The sequence below is a fragment of the Oncorhynchus mykiss genome, chromosome 8, assembly GCF_057628025.1.
Source record: "Oncorhynchus mykiss isolate SJ-2025 chromosome 8, ASM5762802v1, whole genome shotgun sequence".
In the NCBI taxonomy this organism is placed as follows: Eukaryota; Metazoa; Chordata; class Actinopteri; order Salmoniformes; family Salmonidae; genus Oncorhynchus; species Oncorhynchus mykiss.
Genome location: NC_143029.1, coordinates 59,787,982 through 59,815,514, shown reverse-complemented (window position 1 = coordinate 59,815,514; position 27,533 = coordinate 59,787,982). Strand labels below are relative to the sequence as shown.

General features: G+C 44.9%; 1 protein-coding gene across 2 annotated transcripts in view; it reads right to left on the bottom strand.

Moving 5' to 3' along the window:
• Positions 1-7,782: 7,782 nt before the first annotated feature.
• Positions 7,783-27,533, bottom strand: part of LOC110530231 (glypican-5) — a 218,286-nt gene continuing 198,535 nt past the window's right edge. For both annotated transcript variants that reach the window (XM_036985798.2, XM_036985799.2), the window contains one exon: positions 7,783-12,081. In XM_036985798.2, coding sequence (XP_036841693.2) covers positions 11,906-12,081 — 176 coding nt within the window. In that variant the 3' untranslated portion in view covers positions 7,783-11,905. The remainder of the gene's footprint in view (positions 12,082-27,533) is intronic.

The following is a 27,533-nucleotide window of genomic DNA, read 5'->3' as shown; positions in this document are numbered from 1 at the left end:
AGGAGGGAGGAGGAGGGAGGGAGGAGAGGAGGGAGGAGAGGAGAGGAGGGAGGAGAGGAGGACGGGAGGAGCGTTCACAGAAGCGTTCCTCGATTTTAGACATGAAGGAAGGAGAACAGGGCAGAACGCCAAACAGAGCATGTCAGTTCCGTCTGATGGATAGAAGATGAGAAACGATCTCTTACAGGTTTCTATTATTTCATCTGCAGGGATGATCTACTGGTCTTTGTATGTGATTTAGTGACAAGAGGAGCTTGTTTTGGGCCACCCTGTATTGCAGACGTCTGTTTTTCCCTTTGCCCGCCTGCATTGTTTGTACATGATTACATGATTTACATGCCACTGACTGTTAACTTGACTCAAAACCCGGATTGCACCAGACTGCACGTTTCACTGCCAGCAAATTAAAACACACACAGAGAAAGAACACTGTACCATTTCCTCAGTGATTCAGTTTACGATGCGGTAGGCTTGAGTAATGCTCGGTGCCCAAGACCAGGGCAGACCCTCCCATCCCCCCAGTGGCCCCACATCCTCACACTCACACACACACAAACCTACCCTTAGCGCAGTCTAGCGTTTAATTGGAATTGGTGAGGATGAGGACGCCTTGCAGGGCCACATATCTCCACGGCGGGGCCGTACTCATCAGGGCGATGCGACTAATCTGTTTCCCTAACAGTCGCAGCTTCACTGTGAGTAATGCCCTGGGCCCTACTACTCTCCACCTTATTAAGACACAATATATTCTAATGACAACTATCTCACTTTACACTCCACTAGAGAGAAGAGGGAGAGGAGCATTGGGATGTACGGTGTGTGTGTGTGTGTGAGGGGGTAGGGGTGTGTGTGAGGAGGTAGGGGTGTGTGTGTGTGTGAGGGGGTAGGGGTGTGTGTGTGTGTGTGTGTGTGTGTATATGTGTGTGTGTGTGTGTGAGGGGTAAGACTTTGTGTGAGAGGGGGTAGGGCTGTGTGTGTGTGTGTGCGCGCGTCAATGCGTGTACAATGAACAGGAAGTGATTTAAACCTCCTTCTCTGCTCTCATGCGCCTCTGTCACCTTGCCTTAACCCACCCGTAGGCACTTAAGTAGGGGGGCGACTAGGACCTCCTCACCCCTCTGTCCCCTCTCAGTCCCTGCCTCGGTCAGTCAGTCAGTGAGGGGTCCATACTAGGCTTTGGGTTACAGGGCTGTTCGTGCCTCTCTCTATTTTCCTTTAATAACCTCCAAAATAACTGTGGATTCCTCTGGGATACAGCTTTATTGCAGGGAGCGGAGTGTGTGTGTCTGTGAGTGTGTGTATCTCAGCCTTATTTTGATCATAATCATCTATGTTTGTCCTCCTCAAGATGCTTTCTAATGACTCGCCAAAAGGCTCTACTGGGTATTGGACCAAGGTGCTATTAGGAATCTGTGGTGTGTGTGTGTATCTCAAGAAAGAGAGACACACACATACACACACACACACACATACACACACACTTAAGCAAAGCAAAAGCAAACTTCCATACAGTGATAAAGAAACTTCTATTTAGTATTTCAACACACACAAGGTGACCTCCCACCAGGCACATACATTTCAAGTTGGAGAAATGGCTAATATTTACGTTGATCAATGAGATTCCAACCTATTTTCACCCACTCATAAAGACAGACAAAAGTCTGTTGATTTCCCAATTTGTTATCACTGCCTTTTCAACAATTTAATAGCACAGCAAAGTTCGAATGGGAATACAATGTCAGATCATTTGTTCATTTATACAACAACAAGAATGTGTCGCTACCGTGCTATATCTACGATTTCCACAGACCTGCGACCCTGAAAATATACACTTTCTATGATTACATAAGAAGAAACGCATTGTTACAGTAACCTAAAATGTGTTGCTCATTCTAAAGTTAAATAAATACTGTATATTAGTTTGAAAGATATTCTTAACTTTAGCCCATGTACTGTATTACAAAAAGTCATATTAAATTGTGTTTGGTTGACAACACAACCAAATATCAACATTTTAAAGGAGATGTATCTACTGCTTGGATTAGTTCCATCTGAGCCACTGGCTTAATCTTCTTCTTTAACTTTCATTTTTGGTTCAAATGGAGACATAAATCCAGCATGTCATTTGTTAACTTTTCGACAAGCTAATAGGGTATTTACCGTGTTGCAAAAAAAGTGATATCGAATTGTGTTTGGTTGCCATTGGAACCAAATATCAACTTTTAAAGATGGAAGTTATCTGCTGGTTAACGATTGATATGTCGTTCTGTCCTGTCGTTCTGTCCTCAACGTGGTTGAGATGGAGACGTGAATCCAACACATTTCTTATTAACTTGTACATTCCATTTGAAACCCACCACAGTCTGAAACCCCTGGCCTGTATGCATTGTCTAACTGTAGGTTAATCCTGGGCTGAATTTAAACAATAGCCGTTCGTGACTGGTTCACAAATGTTTACCATTCATTTGCTCTGTTGAACCTACCCTTTGGAATGACTTCATGCTAGCACATTGGTAATAGTCAGAGGGTGACATACATCAAAGCTAAGCAGGGCTGGGCCTGGTTGAAACCCTGGTTGGGAGACTGAAGGGATAGCTGTAGGTGCTGCCCAGGCTATTGTTTTGTCTCTTATAATATATATATTACGTTGAACATCTGACATTGTTCCAAGGGTACAAATTCAACATATTTTGTTTCAAGGTATGTCCACGTTGAAAATTGGTTACCATGATGAATTAATCCAGTGGTTGAAATCTTACCATCAAAAAAACAGTTTACGTTGATGACAGTTTACGTTGATGACAGTTTACGTTGATGACAGTTTACGTTGATGACAGTTTACGTTGATGACTTCTTCTTTCTTTTTTTTTTTACACGTGATGTACTGTATTTTCCATGTAGATTCCAAGTTACAATATGTTGACAAATGACATTGAAACAAGCGGTTTGTGCCCAGTGGGCAGTTCCTTACCTGTTCCCACCCCCTCTTTGCAATGCCACATCCCACCGGGCATCCATTGGTTGAATCAGCATGGTTTCCACAATGTTTCCACGTTGAACTAACATGGAATAGATGTTGAATTGACTTCTGTGCCAAGTGGGATCAGACTACATAGGACATGAAGTCAATGTGGTGTATTAATACATACAGCATTTGTGATCTATTTCTAAATATACTGCAGAAAAAAGTGAATGTTGGAGAATGTCACAGTATGTTCGTTTTTGCAAAGTGGTTGTTTGATCAGTTTGAGCAGAAACCCTGTAGCTTGATCCTAGACCTGTGTGTGCTATTGGCAAGACAGCACAAACAGATCTTGGACCAGGGTAGAAACTCTCAGAGCTCCAGTCCCGTTGTCTCCTTTATCTAGGAGAGTCCTAAGAGGACTTGGGAAAAGAGCAGAGTAGGGCAGAGTTGCATCTCCAACCATCTCTATTTCCATTCAGGAAGCCTCTGGCTGAACGTAACTGTGTGTCTGTGTGACAACAGAGCAGAGAGCAGCATTTGCCAAAAGCCCCAGGAATACTTTAAAGACACTTCTGGCTGGAAAAGTCACTGCTGCTGGAAGGATAGTCCCAGTAGTGAGTTAGTGGTGGTGACACTGGCATCGATGTTGACAGCTACTGTAGCTCTCTCAGCTGATGTGACTGATTGGCTGGCTAGTTCAGAGTCTGTATGGCTGGTTGGCTGGCTGGATGGAAGTTCCAATGGAGGAAACGTTGCTATTTATGGAAGATAATTGCCCAGAATTAGCCAGTGGTGTTCGATCTATGCACACACACATGCACACACGCACGCACGCACGCACGCACGCACGCACGCACGCACGCACACACACACACACACACACACACACACACACACACACACACACACACACACACACACACACACACACACACACATACACAGAGTGCTGGCAGAGGTATGTGTCCTTAGAGACATGCGGTGTGATGGTACACCCACTGTCGTTCTGTCCTGGCTCGGGCTGCAAAGTTACCGGTAATTTTGGTAGTTAACAGAAAACTATGGCAATCTATTGTAACTTTGGTCATTTTGTATTTGAATAACTTACAAAAATATATATTAATATATAGTATTCATGAATTATATCTGTGTCCATATTGTCCATGAGTTTCTAGTAGATAGACCATATGGTTAAGAGAAAATAGCCTAATTAATGAACAACGGGGTTATTTTCAATTAACTCTGTAACTCTTCCAACTATTGACTTTTTTCACAACTGCCACAAGTTTGACGCCAAAACATTGAAATCAAATACATATTGACATAGTAAAAGAAATACAAGGGATTTTTTTGAAAGGATATTTCATGCTGAAACCATCATACTAAACACCAATGGTGTTCACTAAGTTGATGGTGTATATGTAGGATCATGTTGTACATCTATTTGTTTTTATGATCTTCTTTAATGATTTCATATATTTGACATGTGATTAGGCCACACAGAGGGCCAGAGATAAGTACAGACAACTGTGATAATCTGAGGTACCCAAAAGGGCCATTAGATGCCTTGTGATAGACTACATACAATTCTTGAACGATGTCAAAATTCTGGTAGTTTAACTGGTGAACTTTGAACGTCACCCGTTGGGGTGGCCAACGTTAGAGCGCGCGGGATCAGGGCTTTACAGGGCATCCTCAGGGCTTACATCCTCCACTCAGGCAAACAAGTCCTGATTGTCGTTTGTCATTATCATCATCATGCATTATCATCACTGTCATCTTCGTCATCGATGTTGACTTAATTGTCATCTCCATCATCATCATCGTTTACAACACTCCTCACTGCCTTACGACAGTAGTTACATTCCCCATCGTTCCACTGTACCTGTGAACGCATTAGATGGATGGGCAACACTACCGATTTAAGATCTAAATTTGATCACCCCTTTGCTGGAGAACTTTTTGAGGTTTAAAAAAGAGAAATTTCTCTTATAAAAAAATGCATCACACCCTACAAAAATGTCCATTAATTATAAAGCACATAACAATTCATATTTCCTATTGCTGCCGGAGAATTTTCCTGCTGTAGCAAATTGGCTCAAATTAAGGTCCTACATCTGTAGCCTGACCACACCTCCCACTGTTAAAACCATCAGTGTGAAAACAGATCAGTAATGGTAGTTTCCTGGCCTGCACTGAGACTGGACACACACACACACACACACACAGATGTTTGCCCACACACTGCACACGAACACATGTAGACACACACGAACACATGTAGACACACACGAACACATGTAGACACACACGAACACATGTAGACACACACACACACACACACACACACACACACACACACACACACACACACACACACACACACACACACACACAGTGACTCTATTTAATGCTTCTTACTGAGAGACAGTGAGTCAGTGTCTAGGCAGGAGACAGGAGAGGGATAACGAGAAGAGGAGAGAAAAGGATGAGAGGAGAGAGGACAGTCTACAGTCCAAGGCCACATACTGACACTTCACAGGCTCAACATTAATTGGACTACATTGTGCCTGGGAACGTCTGTGTCATCTCACCTACACTGACGCACACACATGAGTAGAAGATCTGTGTGTGTGTGTGCATGCGTGCGTGTGCATGCATAAATACTTGTCTATGGAGAAAGCAAGAGGAGTAGGATCTTAATTTGATCACCCTGTTGCAGGAGAACTTGTCGTGTATTTGAGGTTTAAAAAGGCTTTTCAAGTTTGTAATTTCCACTTTGAAATTTCAGACTTGATTTTCCCTTCTGAGAAATGTATCAACTCATACACAAATGTCCATTAATTATAATCAAAATAATAATTAACATGTCCTGTTGCTGCACGACTATTTTCCAACAGCTTGATACTGACGCAAGTGAATGCAATGTGTGTGCGTAAGCAGTTTAGTTAGGGGCGACTGGTAGCCTAGTGGTTAGACCGTTGGGCCAGTAACCAAACGGTTGCTGGATCGAACGCCAGAGCTGACAAGGTAAAAATCTGTCGTTCTGCCCCCGAGCAAGGCAGTTAACCTGCTGTTCCCCGGGCACCGAAGATGTGGCTGTCGATTAAGACAGCCCCCTGCACCTCTCTGATTCAGAGGGATTGGGTTAAATGCAGAAGACACATTTCAGTTGAAAGCATTCCGTTGCACAACTGACTAGGTATCTCCATTTCCTTTCCTAGTCTATAAAACACACAGCTGATCAAAGACAGTATATTGCAATCAAATTAAAGATGGAGCCCACATTGTGTTCAGATGGCTGATTGGCTGGGTTTCTGCAGTGCTGACTATTCAGGCCAGAAAAAATGGGCAGACACACATATTAATGCACACACACACACACCGTGTACATGTAAAGAGTGAGAGTGAGGGGGATCCAGGGTCACAGCTGCTCCCTGCCTGGTCTGTCTGGTCTATTTTCAACTGCAGCCCACATCAGCGCTTCAGTGGCAGTGGCACCAGCTATATTAGTCTCTGGCCTGGTTGCGCACACACACACACACACACACACACACACACACACACACACACACACACACACACACACACACACACACACACACACACACACACACACACACACACACACACACACACACACAACAAGAGACAGTGCTCTTTCACTACCAAACGGATGGGGAAAGGGGGAGAACTGGAGATGTCTGTGACATAAGATCAGGTCAACAAATCAGTGGACTCAAGCAGCTCAGCTTGGGTGACTCTTCAGAAGGACCAAGGAGGAAGCAGAGGGCTCAGGTCCACTGCAGTGGAAAAAGACAGACAGTCTTTAGGATAGTGTAACCCTATCCGGGAGTTACCCAGGCGGGTAACCAACCTAATGCTGTCTGAAGAACACCCAGACAGGTGGTAGGATGGATATGGCTATGGTGTTTTCCTTCACAGGGAGCCCACACACGTCCACAGATCAACCCTCTCAACTCTCATTTTAGAAAAACTCTCGACCTGATCTGACTGTCTCGCCCCTTAGGTTACTGTGTATCTGACATTACATCTAATATCATCAACATTTCTGGAAATGCCGACATAATATTTGAACGACTTTTACATTGAGAAAGGGTCCGAAGAAACTCCTCACCTCTCCCCGTACTCCTTCTTTGTCTTCCCCTCTTTCCTTTCCTCTTCACTGATTGGCTGTCAGTTCCATTTCCCATCATGCCGTGTGCTACAGAGGGCAGGTGAACAGTGTGAGGATGTTCTCTCCTCTGGGCACCTGGCAGTGTGTGTGTGTGTGTGTATTTGGTATTTTATTAGGATCCCCAATAGCTGTTGCTGAAGCAGAAGCTACTCTTCCTGTGGTCCACCCGAAAACATGACACAATACAGAACATGAACACACAAGAAGAGCTCAACTCAACGACAGAAGTACATAAATGTGTGTGGTGAAGAAAGAGTCCTTACTTACACACTACCCAACACGTCTCAACACCGCACGGCTGCCATGGGTGTCCTATGTGGGAAGCTGCCAACCCTGACCTAATTGAATTCCATTTGAATTAAAAACCTGCGTCGCTGATGAGGGGGAATGCTTGTACGTACACTCATATTTTCACACATTCTAAGCACGCTCGCACACATACACGCACATAGGCTTTCACGCACACGACTATACGCACACACGTTCGTTAGCGCACCGGCACGCACGCACGCACACCTGGAAGCCCTGCCTCAATACCTCTCAATCATTGGAATGACTCTTGTGGTTTTGACATGCTTGTGTTCATGAACTTTTATAGAAGGCTCTGTTGACTCGGCAGTAACAGTGGGAGCCCTTTAATAAGGAATAAGTCACATAGGATGAAAACAACGGCTCTCTCTTAACTAGTCCTTCCCGGGATTCCTCACCACCTTCTCAACCCTATTGGAGAAGGTCCCTCCGCTCGCTTCCTTCTCCAAAGCGGTTTGAGAATGAGGCGTGGCGAGAGGATACAAGGAATAGGAGAAAGATGAATTGAGAAAGAGCCAATATCAGTTGTCAGGCAAATGTCCACTGCATTCACACTCAATGGCCATTACGATAGTAATCTTGCTGATGGGGGAAATCTTCAGTACAGCATTATAGTAGAATAAATGTGATATACCTTTACAACACCACATTTCTTACACTGTGATGTTTCCAATATAAAAGAAAGGAAATGAAACGACAAGTGGAGAGGGACTTAAAATATATACATTTATACACATGCTATAGTAAGTGATCTGAATGCATTGGATGCGAGTTAAAGAAATGGTAGATGAGAAATGCAGCCGAGAGGACAGTGACCAGGTGATGTGTCGGCAGTACAGCTCTGAATGTGGCCTGAAAACAAAATGTCTGTGGGCCAACTTTGCATTAGGCCAAGTCAGTTCAATACAGATACTGCGGGAAGCAATGCACCACTCCAACTTTGGAGACACAGTAAAGTACTTTTCGCCCAATATAGGTCACGCCCTTGTCAGCAGAAAGAGGAGGCGAGGGTTGTGTTCATTAGGCAGCATGAACGTTAAAAAAACGTTAAAAAAAAGAGGTCATGATAACGTCTCATTTTCACTTTGAACATGAACCAGGTGTAGGCTAAATGTAGCATCGTTTTTTACTCCTCAGATCCCGTGGTCAGCAGAAACCGACTGGCCTAAACAGTTTAAACATCTGTGTTTTTTGAGACATTCATTCTGCTGGCTTTAATCACTTCAAGTGTACAAACCTCTACGGTACCAACCGAAGAAACATTCCCTTCTAAAAAATGTAAAATAAAACAGACTTCAATCAAAATATTAAATCAAAGTTTGATATTTTGGCGAAGCGATAGAAATGCCCTGCCCGTGTCTGTAACTGCATTGTGTATGTTTCTGCATGAGTGACAGAATATATTGTTCAACGGTTGTTATCCTAAATATGGGTTAATATGGTAACTGCAGAATAAGCTGGTTACATCTTTTGATCACCTTGTCCAAACAGAACTAAAGCAATTGAATGGGTTATGGGAAAAGAGAGACAGATGAGTGAGAGCGAGCGAGAGAGAGAGGGAGATAAAGAGAGAGGGTGCAGAGTAGCGTGAAATGTTATTTTTCTTCTTATTTTCCGTAGAGGTAACAGACTGTTGCAATGTAATACAGTACACGGTCTCAAGTTACTAACGTAACAAAACAATGCTAACTATGAAGGGTAGACATGCATATGTGCAATTCAAAGAGGGAAACACAGACGACGACAACAAAAATGGACGAGCGGCGAACAATAGTGAATCAACAATGTACAAACAGGCTTTGACCGATGTTTTCTGGTGAAAGGAGGTTGCCAACACTTCACGTAGCATGTTGGTGTACGAAAAGACACGTGGACATTCTTGGTATAGTCGCGATACAAAATATATCTCTGATACTATTGCATTGCGTTTCATTTAATCCGGGGACAAGCACAGTTCATTCAAAGCTATTCAGGAAACGAAAATAGAAACAAAAATAGAATTTATTCAGACACGTTTCATCCATTCAACTCTATCGATAAAGGGCTGATGTTGGGTGAGCTCGATAGAACGATGTCTAAATATACTCAAACAAATCAATGGGTCTATACACAGTACACGGCCACCCACACACGCATGCCGCGTCTGATGAGCGTGTGCGTTCCTGCCCTTCTCTACCAATGAGTTCGATACATTCTACTGTTGCATACAGACATGGGGTCCTCATCTGAGCCAGTTTGCCACAGAAGGAAAATAATCCTGCCGCAACAGGCAATACAAAATGATGACGTGGATTAGGATTAATCAATTAGAGTGGGTCCAATCGGCTACGCTGGCCTGGTGGGAAAGGGATTGTATTATTCATCCGGCATGCATTTCTTATATGTGTTAATCCTTTAGAGCATATAAACAGCCGAGAGATTGAAAATGAAGTGAACTCTGCCCAATGGCGTTGAAACCCGGGAGAAGATTGGCTAAAGATGAAAAGTATCCACACAGGTAAGTACTGTAGCTGACAACACAGAAAACCAGCAGCAGATTGAAAAGTGTGTGCGTGCGCAAGTGTATGCCTGCATATGCGTTAGTTTAGGTGTGTGTGTGTGTGTGAAAGCGTGCACGTGAGTATGTGAGCGAGTTTTGCATATTGAGGCCCAGAAGTCCCGCGTGGTAGTCCGTCCCAACGCGTGGTAGTCCGTCCCACCGCGTGGTAGTCCGTCCCAACGCGTGGTAGTCCGTCCCAACGCGTGGTAGTCCGTCCCACCGCGTGGTAGTCCGTCCCACCGCGTGGTAGTCCGTCCCACAGCGTGGTAGTCCGTCCCACTGCGTGGTAGTCCGTCCCACTGCGTGGTAGTCCGTCCCAGTGCGTGGTAGTCCGTCCCAACGCGTGGTAGTCCGTCCCACCGCGTGGTAGTCCGTCCCACCGCGTGGTAGTCCGTTCCACCGCGTGGTAGTCCGTTCCACCGCGTGGTAGTCCGTTCCACCGCGTGGTAGTCCGTTCCACCGCGTGGTAGTCCGTCCCACCGCGTGGTAGTCCGTCCCACCGCGTGGTAGTCCGTCCCACCGCGTGGTAGTCCGTCCCACCGCGTGGTAGTCCGTCCCAGTGCGTGGTAGTCCGTCCCACCGCGTGGTAGTCCGTCCCACCGCGTGGTAGTCCGTCCCACCGCGTGGTAGTCCGTCCCAACGCGTGGTAGTTCGTCCCAACGCGTGGTAGTCCGTCCCACCGCGTGGTAGTCCGTCCCAGCGCGTGGTAGTCCGTCCCACCGCGTGGTAGTTTGTCCCACCGCGTGGTAGTTTGTCCCAGTGCGTGGTAGTCCGACCCACCGCGTGGTAGTCCGTCCCACCGCGTGGTAGTCCGTCCCAGTGCGTGGTAGTCCGTCCCAACGCGTGGTAGTCCGTCCCACCGCGTGGTAGTCCGTCCCAGCGCGTGGTAGTCCGTCCCAGTGCGTGGTAGTCCGTCCCAGTGCGTGGTAGTCCGTCCCACAGCGTGGTAGTCCGTCCCACCGCGTGGTAGTCCGTCCCAACGCGTGGTAGTCCGTCCCACCGCGTGGTAGTCCGTCCCACCGCGTGGTAGTCCGTCCCACAGCGTGGTAGTCCGTCCCACCGCGTGGTAGTCCGTCCCACCGCGTGGTAGTCCGTCCCACCGCGTGGTAGTCCGTCCCACCGCGTGGTAGTCTGTCCCACCGCGTGGTAGTCCGTCCCACTGCGTGGTAGTCCGTCCCACAGCGTGGTAGTCCGTCCCACCGCGTGGTAGTCCGTTCCACAGCGTGGTAGTCCGTCCCACAGCGTGGTAGTCCGTCCCAGTGTGTGGTAGTCCGTCTCACCGCGTGGTAGTCCGTCTCACCGCGTGGTAGTCCGTCCCACCGCGTGGTAGTCCGTCCCACCGCGTGGTAGTCCGTCCCACCGCGTGGTAGTCCGTCCCAGCGTGTGGTAGTCCGTCCCACCGCGTGGTAGTCCGTCCCACCGCGTGGTAGTCCGTCCCAGTGCGTGGTAGTCCGTCCCATCGCGTGGTAGTCCGTCCCAGTGTGTGGTAGTCCGTCCCACCGCGTGGTAGTCCGTCCCACCGCGTGGTAGTCCGTCCCACCGCGTGGTAGTCCGTCCCAGTGGTAGAGAATGTGAGTGCATTGTTAAAGCAGAGAGCAGGAGAGCTGTGGAGGGAGACTAGTCCACAGCATACACACAGGAAGCAGCAGGCTGAGTACTGTAACAATCTGCCTGTGAGGAGCCCCCCCCACACACACAAATCTCTCTCTCTCCTTCTCTCTTCACCCCCTCCTCCCTCTCTCTCCGTCCTCTTCGCATTTCTTCATCCATCCTCCTTCCTCTACCCCAGTCCAGTCTGTGCATTGGGGTTGGGGTACATAGGAGGTGGTGTAGGGGTGTAGTCTCCACTGTGTGTGTGGATGGGGCCAGGTCAGTAGGGGGCATTATGATTTGATCACAGCATGCTCCACTGTAGAGCCAGAGTGACCAGGAGGAGGGTGAGGGCCGTGGGTAGAGACAGACAGGCAGGGGGGCACCCTGCACCTCTCAGCCTAACCACCGGGGGAGCACGACCACCAGGGTTACTTCCTACGGGTTTGTCGCTGGAAACCTCTGGTCGACCATCAGGGGCTGAGAGAGAGAGAGAGAGAGCGAGAGAGAGAGAGAGAGAGAGAGAGAGAGAGAGAGAGAGAGAGAGAGAGAGAGAGAGAGAGAGAGAGAGAGAGAGAGAGAACAAGATAAGATAAGAAAGACATAACAGTAGAGCAATTTTTAGCTGCTATTTGTAACCATAGTTGAATGGGAGTGTAATCAATAATTGAAATGTACTGTTGGCCTACGTGCAACCCCACAACTTCACACAACCTCACACAACCCCACACAACCTCACACAACTTCACACAAGCTCACACAACCTCACACAACCCCACAACTTCACACAACCTCACACAACCCCACACAACCTCACACAACCTCACACAACCCCACACAACTTCACACAACCCTACACAACACCACACAACCCCACACAACCCCACACAACCTCACACAACCCCACACAACACCACACAACCCCACACAACCTCACACAACCCCAAACAACCTCACACGCCTGCATAACACCACACAACCCTACACAACCCTACACAACCCCACACAACACCACACAACCCTACACAACCTCACACAACCCTACACAACCTCACACAACCCCACACAACCCCACACAACCTCAAACAACCCCACAAAACCCTACACAACCCCACACAACACCACACAACCACACACAACCCTACACAACCTCACACAACCTCACACAACCCCACACAACCTCAAACAACCCCACACAACCTCACACGCCTACATAACCCAATCCCTCCCCCACACAACCTCACACGCCTACATACACCTACATACACCCCCCCCCCCCCCAACTACACCACACATGCACACTTACACACCACACACCAGGGTTGGTGTCAATTCCATTTCAATTCCAGTCAATTCAGGAAGTAAACCAAATTCCAACTTGAAATGTTCCAAATTGAAAAAGCATTGAAGAGAATTGAATTGGGAATTTCCGAACACTTCCTGAATTGAGTGAATTTGAAATGGAATTGACCCCAACCCTGCCACACACATCCAACAGGAGCCCAGAGTTTCCCTTTAAAATTCTACGAATTCCTCATGGTTACAGGGTTAATTCCTCATGGTTACAGGGTTAATTCCTCATGGTTACAGGGTTAATTCCTCATGGTTACAGGGTTAATTCCTCATGGTTAAAGGGTTAATTCCTCATGGTTACAGGGTTAATTCCTCATGGTTACAGGGTTAATTCCTCATGGTTACAGGGTTAATTCCATGCGGTTACAGGGTTAATTCCTCATGGTTACAGGGTTAATTCTTCATGGTTACAGGGTTAATTCCTCATGGTTACAGGGTTAATTCCTCATGGTTACAGGGTTAATTCCTCATGGTTACAGGGTTAATTCCTCATGGTTACAGGGTTAATTCCTCATGGTTACAGGGTTAATTCCTCATGGTTACAGGGTTAATTCCATGCGGTTACAGAGTTAAAACAGAAACATCTCAACGTTGTTAGGCGTTGTGGTTCTGGTTAGGGCTACGGTTTGAGGAAGGCTTAATACAAAATAATTAAAAAATGATGTGTTAGGTATCATCAATATTCATCGTATTTCCACGGCATTCTAGAGCATTGTGAACTGCTGTAGTGCAGTGGAGTAAACAGCGCTCTCCGAGCATCATGAGTTCGTGCCCAGTGTTGTGCCATCGTTCACTTCTTTTGTGAGTGCCTGAATAAAGGTATATATCGACGTTCTCAGCACCTTTTTAAATGTCAGAAATGGTTGCCTATTTGTAGTGACCAGCCTGATGATGGATAGCCCTCAGATTGTCAATATAGCCAAACACACACACACACACACACACCCTCGTTCCACTTTGAGTAGGAGCTGTCTGAATTAGGAGATCTCTCTCAAGTGCCCCATCCCTCACTTCCATTCTTTTCCTTTCTCTAGCACTTCCCCTCTTCCTCTCTCTTTCTCTTTTTGTCCTTTCTCCACCCCTCTCACACCTCTTTCTCCCCTTTCTACTCCCTCTCTTCCAATCTCGTCTCTTTGCATCCCTCTTGACCCCTCTCCTCTCCTCCTCTCTCCTCTCCTCCTCTCTCCCTCTCCTCCTCTCTCCCAATTTCTCCTTCTGTGGATCCACCTAGACCTCAGGTCCCCTAATACAGGATTACAAAAAAGATTAGAGATGACTACTGCACATAACCCTGAGCCGGAGAGAGAAAGAGAGAGAGAGAGAGAGAGAGAGAGAGAGAGAGAGAGAGAGAGAGAGAGAAAGCCAGTGACAGAGAGAGAGAGAGAGAGAGAGAGAGAGAGAGAGAGAGAGAGAGAGAGAGAGAGAGAGAGAGAGAGAGAGAGAGAGAGAGCGAGAGAGAGAGAGAGAGGAGAGAGAGAGAGAGAGAGAGGAGAGAGGGAGAGAGAGAGAGAAAGCCAGTGACAGAGAGAGAGAGATTAGAGAGAGAGAGGAGAGGGAGAGAGAGAGAGAGAGAAGAGAGAGAGAGAGAGAGAGAGAGAGAGAGAGAGAGAAAGCCAGTGACAGAGAGAGAGAGAGAGAGAGAGAGAGAGAGAGAGAGAGAGAGAGAGAAAGATAGTGACATAGAGAGAGCGAGAGAGAGTTTGAGTTTTTATAAAACCTTTATTTTTTACTCAAGTGTTAACATAAATAATGACACACTGCCTTTTCAGAAATGAAATAACAAAATGTAATTCCTAAACAAAAATAAATACATAACATATACATTCAACTTATTTCAGCAGCAAAAAATAATTTCCCCTCCTCTACAAAACAAAGTGCTCCTTCGTAAGCCCACTTCTCCTCAAATAATAGGAGATCTTTTACAGCTGAAAAGAACTCAAAATCTACTTTTATTCTTGCTTTCACTAAACCTTTAAAAACACATCTTACATCCTGCCCATATCCCGTTTCTATCTTATGTTTCCTACTCAGAAAAATTGACATCTTAGCTTGTCCCAAAATAAAATTTAACATTTGACATTTTCTTTTCTGTTGTTTACTATATTGAAACCCCAAAATAAAAACAGTGTTATTGAAAAACTCCCCTACTGCTTTAAACAAAGATTCCAACATTTCCAATAGTGGTTTTATCCTCTCACACTCCATAAAACAGTGAAAAATGGTTTCTCTTATATTACAAAAAGGACATCCATCTCTAACATCTGAGTTAATAACAGATACAAAAGCATTAACTGCAATGATGCCATGTAAAACCCTCCATTGCATATCACCAGTACCCTTTTGTAACGGTGGTTTGTACAGTGCTCTCCATGCTGGCTTTACCTTGTCATCAATGCCCAATTTTACCCTCCATGGAGTATCTTTTCTATTTTTCAATTTATCTTTATTCAACACCTTGACACACCCCCTATACAATTCCTTCCCATTCACCTCATCCAAACCCACCTCCTCCAACCCTCTCAAATCCAGCAATAACGCCTTTCTTTCTGACTCTGGGATATTTGGTGTAATCCCTAGTTTTGGAAATGAGACGTCTTCATCTTGCACCTTCTTCTTGTGGCTACTAAGCATATCCCATTCTTCCGCTGACAGAGCCTTCCTACAGCTCCCCAGCATTTGTCCGACAATCCTTTCCGACCTCATCCCCAAATGTTCTGCCACCCTTCTTCCATCCATTAAGGCGGGCCCAGCCATGGCCATTAACTGTCTTAAGGTGATGATTTTCCCCTTCACCAGAATCTTGGAGAAATGTGGAACAGCTGCAGTTGTACAGTCCAGTCTCGCCCCATACACCAGAGGTTCCTCCAACAGCCAATGCACTGACTCCGCTGAAGTTCTTCTGGACACCTTCATTATGCTCCACACTCTGAGAAGGCCTCTATAAAACGGAGGTACTCCCTCCCTAGAAATCTGGCTACTATCAACCAGAAATAAAGCCTTCTTTAAACCTAATCCTCCAACCCTCTGTAATATAAGACCTGCCACCCCTCTCCACACCACATTTTCCGGTCCATAAAGCAGCCTTTGAATAAACTGAAACCGGAAAGCAGCAGCCCTACTAGCAAGATGTACAAGACCTTGTCCCCCCTCCTCTTTTGACAAATACAAAACACTTTGTGGAACCCAGTGATATTTATCCCAAAAGAAATCCACAATAATTGCCTGTATCTTAGCCAGAAGGCCAGATGGTGGTTCTAAAACTGACAACCGATGCCATAGTGCAGAGGCAATCACATTGTTAACTATAATAGTGCGCCCTCTATATGACATACGAGATAGTAACCAACGCCATCTCCTCATCCTCCCTTCCACCATTTCAACCACCCCACTCCAATTTTTTTCCATAGTCCCCTCATCTCCTAGATACACTCCAAGATACTTAAAACCTCCCTTACACCATTCCAGCCCCCCTGGCAAAGCCATGATCCCTCCAGACCATTCTCCAATCTGTAAAGCACAACTCTTTTCCCAATTTACCTTTGCAGAGGATATTCCCCTAAAACGATCAACCATTAGACTCAAACTATCCACCTCCGCTTGATTTTTCACTAGCACAACTACATCATCAGCATAGGCTGAAAGACGAATAGGAGGAATATCCTCTGAAAGGCACACCCCTGCAATGCGACTTCTAATGCTATTTAGTAGTGGCTCTATAGCAATAGCATATAACATCCCAGACATAGAACATCCCTGCCTAATACCTCTACACACTTTAAAAGGAGCACTCAAACCACCGTTAACTTTCAATACACTTTCAATGTCACCATATATCACCTTTATCATGGCAATAAAACCAGAGCTGAACCCAAACGCCTCAAACGTGTGCCATAAATATTGATGTTCAACTCGGTCAAATGCCTTTTCCTGATCAATTGAAATTAGACCAGCATCCAACCCAATAGCCTTAGAGACGTCCAAAAAATCACGAATCAGAGAAATGTTATCCCCTATCTGCCTGCCAGGAACACAGTAGGACTGATCCGTATGTATGATTTGCCCCATCACCTCCTTCAGCCTGTTGGACAAAGCCTTTGACAATATTTTATAATCAGTACACAATAAAGCCACCGGCCTCCAGTTCTTCACCTCCCTCAGGTCACCCTTTTTAGGCAGTAGGGTGAGGACAGCCCTTCTGCAGCTTATTGGTAGTAACCCTCCGGTTAAACTATCATTAGCTACTTCTAACCAATCCTCTCCCAACATAGCCCAAAAAGACTTAAAAAAGTCAACGGGAAGCCCATCAATGCCTGGTGCCCTTCCATTTTCCATGCCATTTAATGCAGTGTATAAATCCTGCAAAGACAATGGTTGCTCAAGCTCAACCTGAGCTTCTGCAGGCACCTTTGGGAGCCCATCAAAGAACTGCTGTGTCACTGTTTTGTCCTCTTTGTACTCACACTTGTAGAGCTCAGCATAGAACTCTACTGCCCTCTTTCTAATTTCACTAGGGCTAGTGAGCTCTTGTCCAACAGCTGATTTGAGACAATGAATAATTTTTCTTTGTCCATTCTTTTTCTCTAAACCAAAGAAAAATTTGGATGAGGCATCCATTTCAGATATGCCCTGAAATTTACTTCTCACCAATGCCCCCTGTGCTCTGATACCCAGCAGATCTGCCAATGCAGCTTTTCTCCTCTTGAGGGCCTGAGTATGGCCTCGATCTCCTGTGGTCTCAACCAACGTCATGAGTTCCACTATTTCAATCTCTAGGGCTTTCATTGATCTGGTGATATCCTTGGTGACATTCTCCGTGTATTGATTACAAAATTGTTGAATCTGGATTTTCCCTATATCCCACCATTGTTGAAGGGATACAAAACTGGTCTTTTGAGACCTCCACCTCTCCCAAAAAAAACTGAAACAATTCCTGAAGTGAGCATCACTCAATAAAGTTATATTAAAATGCCAGTATGCGCTTTTAGGTTTTACATCGTTAATGAACACCACCTCTGTTATTAAACAATGATCAGAAAATCCCACTGGAGTTATCACACTTGATTTACAGACCTGAGATTGATGCTCAAAAACATAAAACCTATCTAACCTGGCCATAGAGATGATGTTCTCTCTCACATGCGCCCAGGTGTACTGCCTTGTTCTTCCATGTTGACTCCGCCAAATATCACACAGTTCATTTGTTACAATAAGGCGTTTTAAAAACGTCCTTGAGGCTATATGAGGTTCTTGGTGATTTCTATCTAAATCGCTAACTGTGCAGTTAAAATCCCCAGCAATAAACAAATAATCTTCTTTGTTACATTTCTCAATGGTATTTGATAATGTCTCTAAAAAACATACCCTCTCAACTGTCACCACTGGGGCATATACATTTATCAGACACATATTGATGTTTTCATACCTTGCTCTAACTTTTAATAACCTCCCCTCAACTACCTCTTCAACCTCATATGACAAAGGCAAAAACCCTTTTGAGAACAAGATAACCACACCCCCACTTTTTGAGTTTTTATGACTACACACCACTGTCCCCCCCCACTCCTGTTGCCACATAACTTCATTTTCCAAATTACTATGCGTTTCTTGTAGAAAAATTATGTCACTTCCCTTTCCCCTCATTAACTCATACACCATGGCTCTTTTTTTAACATCTCTTGCCCCATTTACGTTTAAAGAAGAGATCTTAAAACTGCTCATGGATAAGAAAAAAATACAGAGGAAGATACAGCCACCACATCTCTTTACAGAGTTAAAACTGCAACTGAACTCTTTCATTTTCTTTAGAATTTGCATCACTTATTACTCTCGTGACCACTTTCTTGAGTCTAGCAATTTCAGGGCTTTTCAAACCTCCCCCTGTAATTTTTGACATCAGAAACTTTGCTGATTCAATACACAATTCACGTTCAGGGAAAAAATCAGTTACATTGTAATCCTGCATATATTTCTTCCCTTTTGTCAACTTCAGAAATTGACGTATCTTCTCGATCCCATACCTCCCTTCCACCCCATCTATCTCACTATATTGTTGTGACGCGTCAGATGACTCACTCTCGCTATCCTCCCCAGAAGAAAACCCCATCTCTACAACCTGTTCATCTTCACCTGATTTATCCATCTCTACCTTTCTCTTAGAATTAGACCCTTCACCACCCCTTAAATTCTTCCTTTTAGTCCTCGGTATTTTGAAAACATCCGCTTCTTTTTCCGTTATTTCAATCTCCTCTTGACCTCCAATTTCATTTTCCAGCACCACCTCAGCGACTGCAGTCGCAATCTCACCTAGTGTTTCCCCTCCCTCTTTGTTCTGATCTACCACAATTGCCCCCGTATCCACAATGCCTTCCTCTCCTACTTTTCCAACCACATCTGCCCACCTTCTCTCTTCCCCTACACCTGTAGTATTTTCATCCCTTCGCTGTGGTACGTTAGTTGCACCCGCACTAAAGCTACTACCAGGCTCAGCGCGTTCATTCTCGGGACAATTACGCACCAAATGCCCCTCTCTTCCACATCCAAAACATTTCATTGATTCAGTAGATGCATAAAAGACATAATCAAATCCATCAATCTTAAAACTAAACGCTAAATTCAGTTCATCTCCTTCCTTTTTTAAAATCATATGCACTTGTCTCCTATGAGACACGACATGTTTCAACAACGGAGATTTGCATCCAAAAAGAACCTTCTTTATTGTAGATACGATTTGACCATGGCGAGATAACTCTCGCTCTAACACTTCATCTCTAACAAATGGTGGCACGTTAGAAAGCATAACTTTCTTCGCAGGATTCATAAGCGGAAATACCGGCGTCTGTGTCTCCCGCAACACAACACCCCTCTCAACTATCTTATTCACCTTTTCAATTGAATCTAAGAATATCACTACAGCGCTATTCATCCTTGAGGCTGATTTAATGCTATCATACCCAATGATAGCACCCACAGCCAAGCTACATTCTTCCACTGAACACCCAGCCGCAGCAGGAATTTTTACTCCATGCCTCCGACTAAGTTTTTCAAACTCTACATTTCCGCGAGTGGCCATTGCAACCAGCCCCACCCGCTGGTTGTGCCCTCGCGAAAAACCAACCTCAAAGATCCCACCACCCCTATACGTGCTTAGTGATAGTTAAACAATATACCCTTAAAACAACTAAACTAATCAATATATATATATGTACATACCAAAACCCAATAGAGTGAAAAGAAATTCCATTCGTTCTCACAATCACTCCTGCTTGACGACTCACTCCCAGCATGCACTCCGAGAGAGAGAGAGAGAGAGAGAGAGAGAGAGAGAGAGAGAGAAAGCCAGTGACAGAGAGAGAGAGAGAGAGAGAGAGAGAGAGAGAGAGAGAGAGAGAGAGAGGAGAGAGAGAGAGAGAGAGAGAGAGAGAGCGAGAGAGAGAGAGAGAGGAGAGAGAGAGAGAGAGAGAGGAGAGAGGGAGAGAGAGAGAGAAAGCCAGTGACAGAGAGAGAGAGATTAGAGAGAGAGAGGAGAGGGAGAGAGAGAGAGAAAGAGAGAGAGAGAGAGAGAGAGAGAGAGAGAGAGAAAGCCAGTGACAGAGAGAGAGAGAGAGAGAGAGAGAGAGAGAGAGAGAGAGAGAGAGAAAGATAGTGACATAGAGAGAGCGAGAGAGAGAGAGAGAGAGAGAGAGAGAGAGAGAGAGAGAGAGAGAGAGAGAAAGAGCGGGAAGCCATCAGTTCATCAGCTCTGTCATGCTCTGGGCTGAAAACCATGTATCAGAACTGTTATAAACTGACACACAGATGTGAGAATGACAGTGTGCCAGAGAGGCAGACCTTGAGGAGACTCCGGTGTCTGTCCAATAACAATCTGTGGGCTATGAAAACCTTCTCTCTCTCTGTGTGTGTGTGCATGCCTGCAATTGTCTGTGTGTGTCTCTGTGTGTGTGTGTGTGTGCGTGCGTGCGTGCGTGCGTGTGTGTGTGTGTGTGTGTGTGTGTTTCATGTATGCGTCTGTATGTTTTTCACAGAGGCTGAGGGTTGAAGAGAGGAGCGAGGCAACACTCTCTAAGGACAGAAATGGGACTCCAGTGCCAATGGTTATTGTTCCCTTTGAACACAATAGACAAAGCCATCACGTATCCCCAATCAGACTGCTGCCATTGTTTCCACCACAATGAATGGGATGCATCTGATTAGGAGGTCGTAAGAGAAGACACTTCAATATCAGCCATGGGCCTGATAAACACTGTCATGTTTTTCACAATATTCCATATCTCTGCAGTCGCCATGTTTTTTGTTGTTGTTGAAATTCCTCTCTCTCAAATCAATCTAAGGGCCTTATTGGCATGGGAAACACATGTTAACATTGCCAAAGCAAGTGAGGTAGATAATAAAAAAACATTTCACTCACAAAAGTTCCAAAAGAATGAGGACATTTCAAATGTCCTATTATCTTCAAATAGTTACAGTGCAAAAGGGAAGATATATAAACAATGGTGTTTGTTCTTCACTGGTTGCCCTTCTCTTGTGGCAACAGGTCACAAGTCTTGCTGCTGTGATGGCACACTGTGGTATTTCACCCAGTAGATATGGGAGTTGATCAAAATTGGATTTGTTTTCAAATTCTTTGTGGGTCTGTGTAATCTGAGGGAAATATGTCTCTCTAATATGGTCATACATTGGGCAGGAGGTTAGGAAGTGCAGCTCAGTTTCCACCTCATTTTGTGGACAGTGTGCACATAGCCTGTCTTCTCTTGAGAGCCAGGTCTGTCTACGGCAGCCTTTCTCAATAGCAAGGCTACGCTCACTGAGTCTATACATAGCCAAAGCTTTCCTTAAATTTGGGTAGGTCACAGTGGTCAGGTATTCGGTATTTTAGGCCAAATAGGATTCTAGTTTGCTCTGTTTTTTTAAGTTAATTCTTCCCAATGTGCCAAGTCATTATCTTTTTGTTTGCTCACGATGTGTTTGGGTCTAATTGTGTTGCTGCCCTGGGTCTCTGTGGGGTCTGTTTGTGTTTGTGAACAGAGCCCCAGGACCAGCTCTCTCCCTCTCTCTCTCTCTCTCTCTCTCTCTCTCTCTCTCTCTCTCTCCCTCTCTCTCACTCTCTCTCTCTCTCTCTCTCTCTCTCTCTCTCTCTCTCTCTCTCTCTCTCTCTCTCACAGTATCATCTACCAGTTCTGTTATAAGCGTGGGCTTATTTTTCCCATTCCCCAATTGTTAAAGGAAAACTTATGTAGCACTGGATGCTATGTCAGGAGTTTTGATGTACAGTATTATTTTTCTATACCAACATGTATTATTTTGTAGATAGAGTAAGCGTCAGTGGACAAACTGGGAATCCTCCGGAACAGTTTTCTTCCATTAGTAAGCCTCCCGAGGGGCTCTAAGGAGACCACTGCCCCACTTGAAAAACACATTGGACAAGTGTTCTTGGTACAGATCAAATATGTTAGTTTCAAATAGTTATCTTTGTCCGTTTTGTGCCTAGTGAAGACGACCCATTGCCTATGCATTCATCCTATGTGTGTGTGTCCGTACGAGTGCAGTTTGCAGAACGTGATGCATTCTGGGAGTTTCTCAGAAGTTTTGTCTCAGAAGGACAAAGAGCTAGTGAGAGGGTGGTGGATAAAATAAATGATTCAGGTAATTAGATTGATCACTAAAACTCATGTAATAAGATATTTCTACAGCTTCTATATAATGTGATATATGGGCCTAACGGAGATGGTCGTTGTTGCGTTAACCGCAAACCACTGGGAAATCAACGACGAGGTACAAGGCGATGGTTTAGGATAGAATGTAACTGTGTGTGTGTGTGTGCGTGTGTGTGTGTGTGTACAATGCTGCAGCATCCATCCAGAGCTAGGTGTATTCTGGGTGCAAACCTTTCCCATCTGTCCCATCTGCAGAGGTGAGAAACCCCTCATTGTGCCTATTATTCTCACAGTGGAAAGACCTGTTTCTCTTCTCCTCTCTCTCGCTCTCTCCTGTTTCTCTTCTCCTCTCTCTCTCTCTCCTGTTTCTCTTCTCCTCTCTCTCTCTCCTGTTTCTCTTCTCCCCTCTCTCTCTCTCCTGTTTCTCTTCTCCTCTCTCTCTCCTGTTTCTCTTCTCTCTCTCTCTCTCTCCTGTTTCTCTCTCTCCTCTCTTTCAGAGCATTCCTCATTTCATCCCTCTATATGAAACATGCTCAGGTCACTGCCAGGGCAGATTTATACCTGCAGAGCATTGCTAGTTCACACACTCAGGCGCAAATGTGATTGCACACATGTACAATTCACACACAAACCGCATACACCCACGCATGTGCACACACACACTGCATTCATCGTCAATTCATACAAGCTGAGGTTATAGCCATAACCCCGGTGCACAAAGATGCAGTCTAGAGCTGAAAGAGAGGTCTGGTAATCTCAATCTCTCTCTCTATTGCTCGCTCTCTCTTGCTCTCTCTCTCTTGCTCTCTCTCTCTTGCTCGCTCTCTCTCTCTCTTGCTCTCTCTCTCTGGCTATTTTCTCTTATCTGGATCTACTTTCTGTTTTCCCTCTTCTCTCTTTCTCTCTTTTTCATTCACTCACCCCTGTCTCTCTTTCTTTTTCCTCTCCTCTCTTTCTTTCTGCTGTTTTCTCTCTGTCCCTCTCTCTTCCTCCCTATTCACTCTCTCCCTGTCTCTCGCTCTCATCTTCTCTTTCCTCTCCTCCTCTCTCTCACTCTCTCTCCCTCTCTTTTTCTCCCTCTCTTCTCTTCTTTCTCTCCTTCAGCTGAGTTCCACAACTAAATCCTCTTAGCGGCCTTCTGTCTGAAAAAAAGGCTGAGGGAGGAAATTGTGAATTCCTCTTGAAGCAGTGGACGTTTGATTCGTGTTGCCAGACGCCGCTCCAGGAAAACATGTGCAGAATATGAGAGACACAATACATTAATATCGAAAGGAGCAAACTATCAAAACCTTGAGATATACGAGGTAATCATGAATGTCTTATGAGTTATTGTAACCCCAGGGATGAGTGTGTCAGGTGAAAGCTCAGGGAAAATAGAACAGACTGTATTAAGAAAGATAGAAATAAAGAAAGAAAGAAAGAAAGACAGAGAGAGAGACAGGACAGGCACACAGAGCTCAATGTCAGGGGTGATGGGGCTGGGAGGACGGAGAGAGAGAGAGAGAAAGACAGAGAGAGAGAGAGAGAGAGAGAGAGAGAGACAGAGAGAGTGTGTGCGGTTAAAATTGGCAAAGAAACACACACATTTCTTCCCACAGGGCCATGGGGTGAGACAGGGATGCAGCTTAAGCCCCACCCTCTTCAACATATATATCAACGAATTGGCGAGGGCACTAGAACAGTCTGCAGCACCCGGCCTCACCCTACTAGAATCTGAAGTCAAATGTCTACTGTTTGCTGATGATCTGGCGCATCTGTCACCAACCAAGGAGGGCCTACAGCAGCACCTAGATCTTCTGCACAGATTCTGTCAGACCTGGGCCCTGACAGTAAATCTCAGTAAGACCTATACATACCTCGGCCTAAACATCAGCACCACAGGTAACTTCCACAAAGCTGTGAACGATCTGAGAGACAAGGCAACAAGGGCCTTCTATGCCATCAAAAGGAACATGAAATTTGACATACCAATTAGGATCTGGCAAAAAATACTTGAATTAATTATAGAACCCATTGCCCTTTATGGGTGTGAGGTCTGGTCCGCTCACCAACCAAGAATTCACAAAATGGGACAAACACCAAATTGAGACTCTGCATGCAGAATTCTGCAAAAATATGCCCCGTATACAATGTAAAACACCAAATAATGCATGCAGAGCAGAATTAGGCCGATACTCACTATTTATCAAAATCCAGAAAAGTGCCGTTAAATTCTACAACCACCTAAAAGGAAGCGATTTCCAAGCCTTCCATAACAAAGCCATCACCTACAGAGAGATGAACCTGGTCCTGGGGCTCTGTTCACAAACACAAACAGACCCCAAAGAGCCCGAGGACAGCAACACAAGTAGATCCAACCAAATCATGAGAAAAAAGAAGATAATTACTGGACACATTGGAAAGAATTAACAAAAAAAACAGAGCAAACTAGAATACCTGACCACTGTGACTGACCCAAACTTAAGGAAAGCTTTGACTATGTACAGACTCAGTGAGCATAGCCTTGCTATTGAGAAAGGCCGTCGTAGGCAGTCTCAAGAGAAGACAGGCTATGTGCACACTGCCCACAAAATGAGGTGGAAACTGAGCTGCACCTCCTAACCTCCTGACAAATAAATGTATGACCATATTAGAGACACATATTTCTTAGATTACACAGATCCACAAAGAATTTGAAAACAAACCCTATTTTGGTAAACTCCCACATCTACTGGGTGAAATACCACAGTGTGCCGTCACAGCAACAAGACTTGTGACCTGTTGCCACAAGAAAAAGGTTAACCAGTGAAGAACAAACACCATTGTAAATACAACCCATATTTATGTTTATTTATTTTCCCGTTTGTACTTTCACCATTTGCACATCGTTACAACACTGTGTATATATATATATATATAATATGACATTTCATTATACATTATTTTGGAACTTCTGTGAGTGTAAAGTTTACTGTTCATTTTTATTGCTTATTTCAGTTTCGTATATTATCTACTTCACTTGCTTTGACAATTTTAACATATGTTTCCCATGCCAATAAAGCCCCTTGAATTGAAATTGAATTGAATTAAGAAAGAGATTATGTTTTTATGTTTTTCAATGTTGAATTGTATAACCTTCTTGCGTTGGCAACACAAGTATCTTTGTCAGGCCAATAAAGCACTTTAAATTAAACGTATTTTGAAAGAGAGAGAGAAGAAAGAGAGAGAGAGAGAGAGAGAGAGAGAGAGAGAGAGAGAGAGAGAAGAAAGAGAGAGAAAGAGAGCGAGAGAGAGAGAGAGAGAAAGAGAGAATAAAATGGGATGCTATGGTTATCTAAAGAGGCTAACAGATAGGGCAGGACTCAGCTGCCTCGTCTGTCTCCCTCTAAAATCCTTCGAACAAGGATGGAGAGAGAGAGAACGAGAAAGATAGAGGTGTGGTTGGAGAGGAGGCGAGGAGACCAGTGAACCGTGCGAAGATTCGATCTGGCATTCCAGCAGGGGGCTGAATAGATGCATCATCACGAGTCAGCCACAGGAAACAGATATTCATTTTTCATTTTCACCAACGAGAACCAGTCCATCCCATCATGTGGACCAAGACTACTGTCACTTTGTTACTTTAAAGTCTTATGTAAGTGTGGTGTGATCCATGTAAAATGCACTTTAACTAAATCTGACTTGACATGAACCGCTGCACACACACCGAGTGTACAAAACATTAGGAACACCTGCTCTTTCCATGACGTAGACGGACCAGGCGAATCCAGGTGAAAGCTCTGATCCCTTATTGATGTCACGAGACAAAATATTGAAGTGCCTTTGAACGGGGTATGGCAGTAGGTGCCAGGCGATTTCAGTGTGTCAAGAACTGCAACACCGCTGTTTGTGTCTTCATGCTCAACCGTTTCCCGTGTGTATCAATAATGGTCCAACACCAGGACACCCAGACAACTTGACACAGCCCTGGGAAGCACTGGAGTCAAAACGGGCCACGCTTTCCACACCTTGTAGAGTGCATGTTCCTACGAATTGAGGTTGGTCTGAGGGCAAACAAAAGGGGTGCAACTCAACGTTGGCAAAGTGTTCCTAATGGTTTATGCACTCAGTGTATAACACTGACGTCAATGCATGTCAACATCTACTGTATATTAGAAGTAAAGGCCTAATGCTGTGCTACGCTATCTATGTATAAAATCTGTACTGGGTGCAACGTGGTCTCCTGAGTCAGTACGGTCTGGTATGGCGTACCAGCAAAATAAATAGTGTCGGTTAAGCTTGCCCGGTAAAACATGAGCCTACAACTAATAATTCAAGCAAAGGTGGCGCGAAAACTGTAGGTAATGACACCCTAATTTAGCATTAGCGCCTGTCAACCACGTAAGGAATTAGCGAATGGCCTTGTAAACGGGTGGTATACGCGGTGGGGCTCGACGACGAACACTGACATTTTGCAGAGATGACTGGGCGGGACCGAGACGCATGGCGGACATCAGTGGACGCATCAATCAATTCAGGCTACAAGTGGGCCTTGTGACAATCAAGTAGACAAACGCACTTAGCTAGCCTAACCTACTGTTTGCCATTAAGATGAAAATGCCACTGCCTGGTTGCCCCATTAAAAGCGAATCCCTTTTTACAGTTAAATGACATGTCGTTACTATTTTTTTGTGTGCAAGCGCATGCTCACATAGTAGAAATGAAATCTACCTTAATTTTAAAAAACTCTTAAAGGATCCGACACTTTTTTTCAATATTGCCTAAAATGACATACCCAAATCTAACTGCCTGCAGCTCAGGACCTGAAGCAAGGATTTGCATATTCTTGATACCATTTGAAAGGAAATACTTTGAAGTTTGTGGAAATGTGAAATGAATAAAGGAGAATATAAAACAGATCTGGTAAAAAATCATACAAACATGCGTTTTCAAAAAAACATTTGAATCATT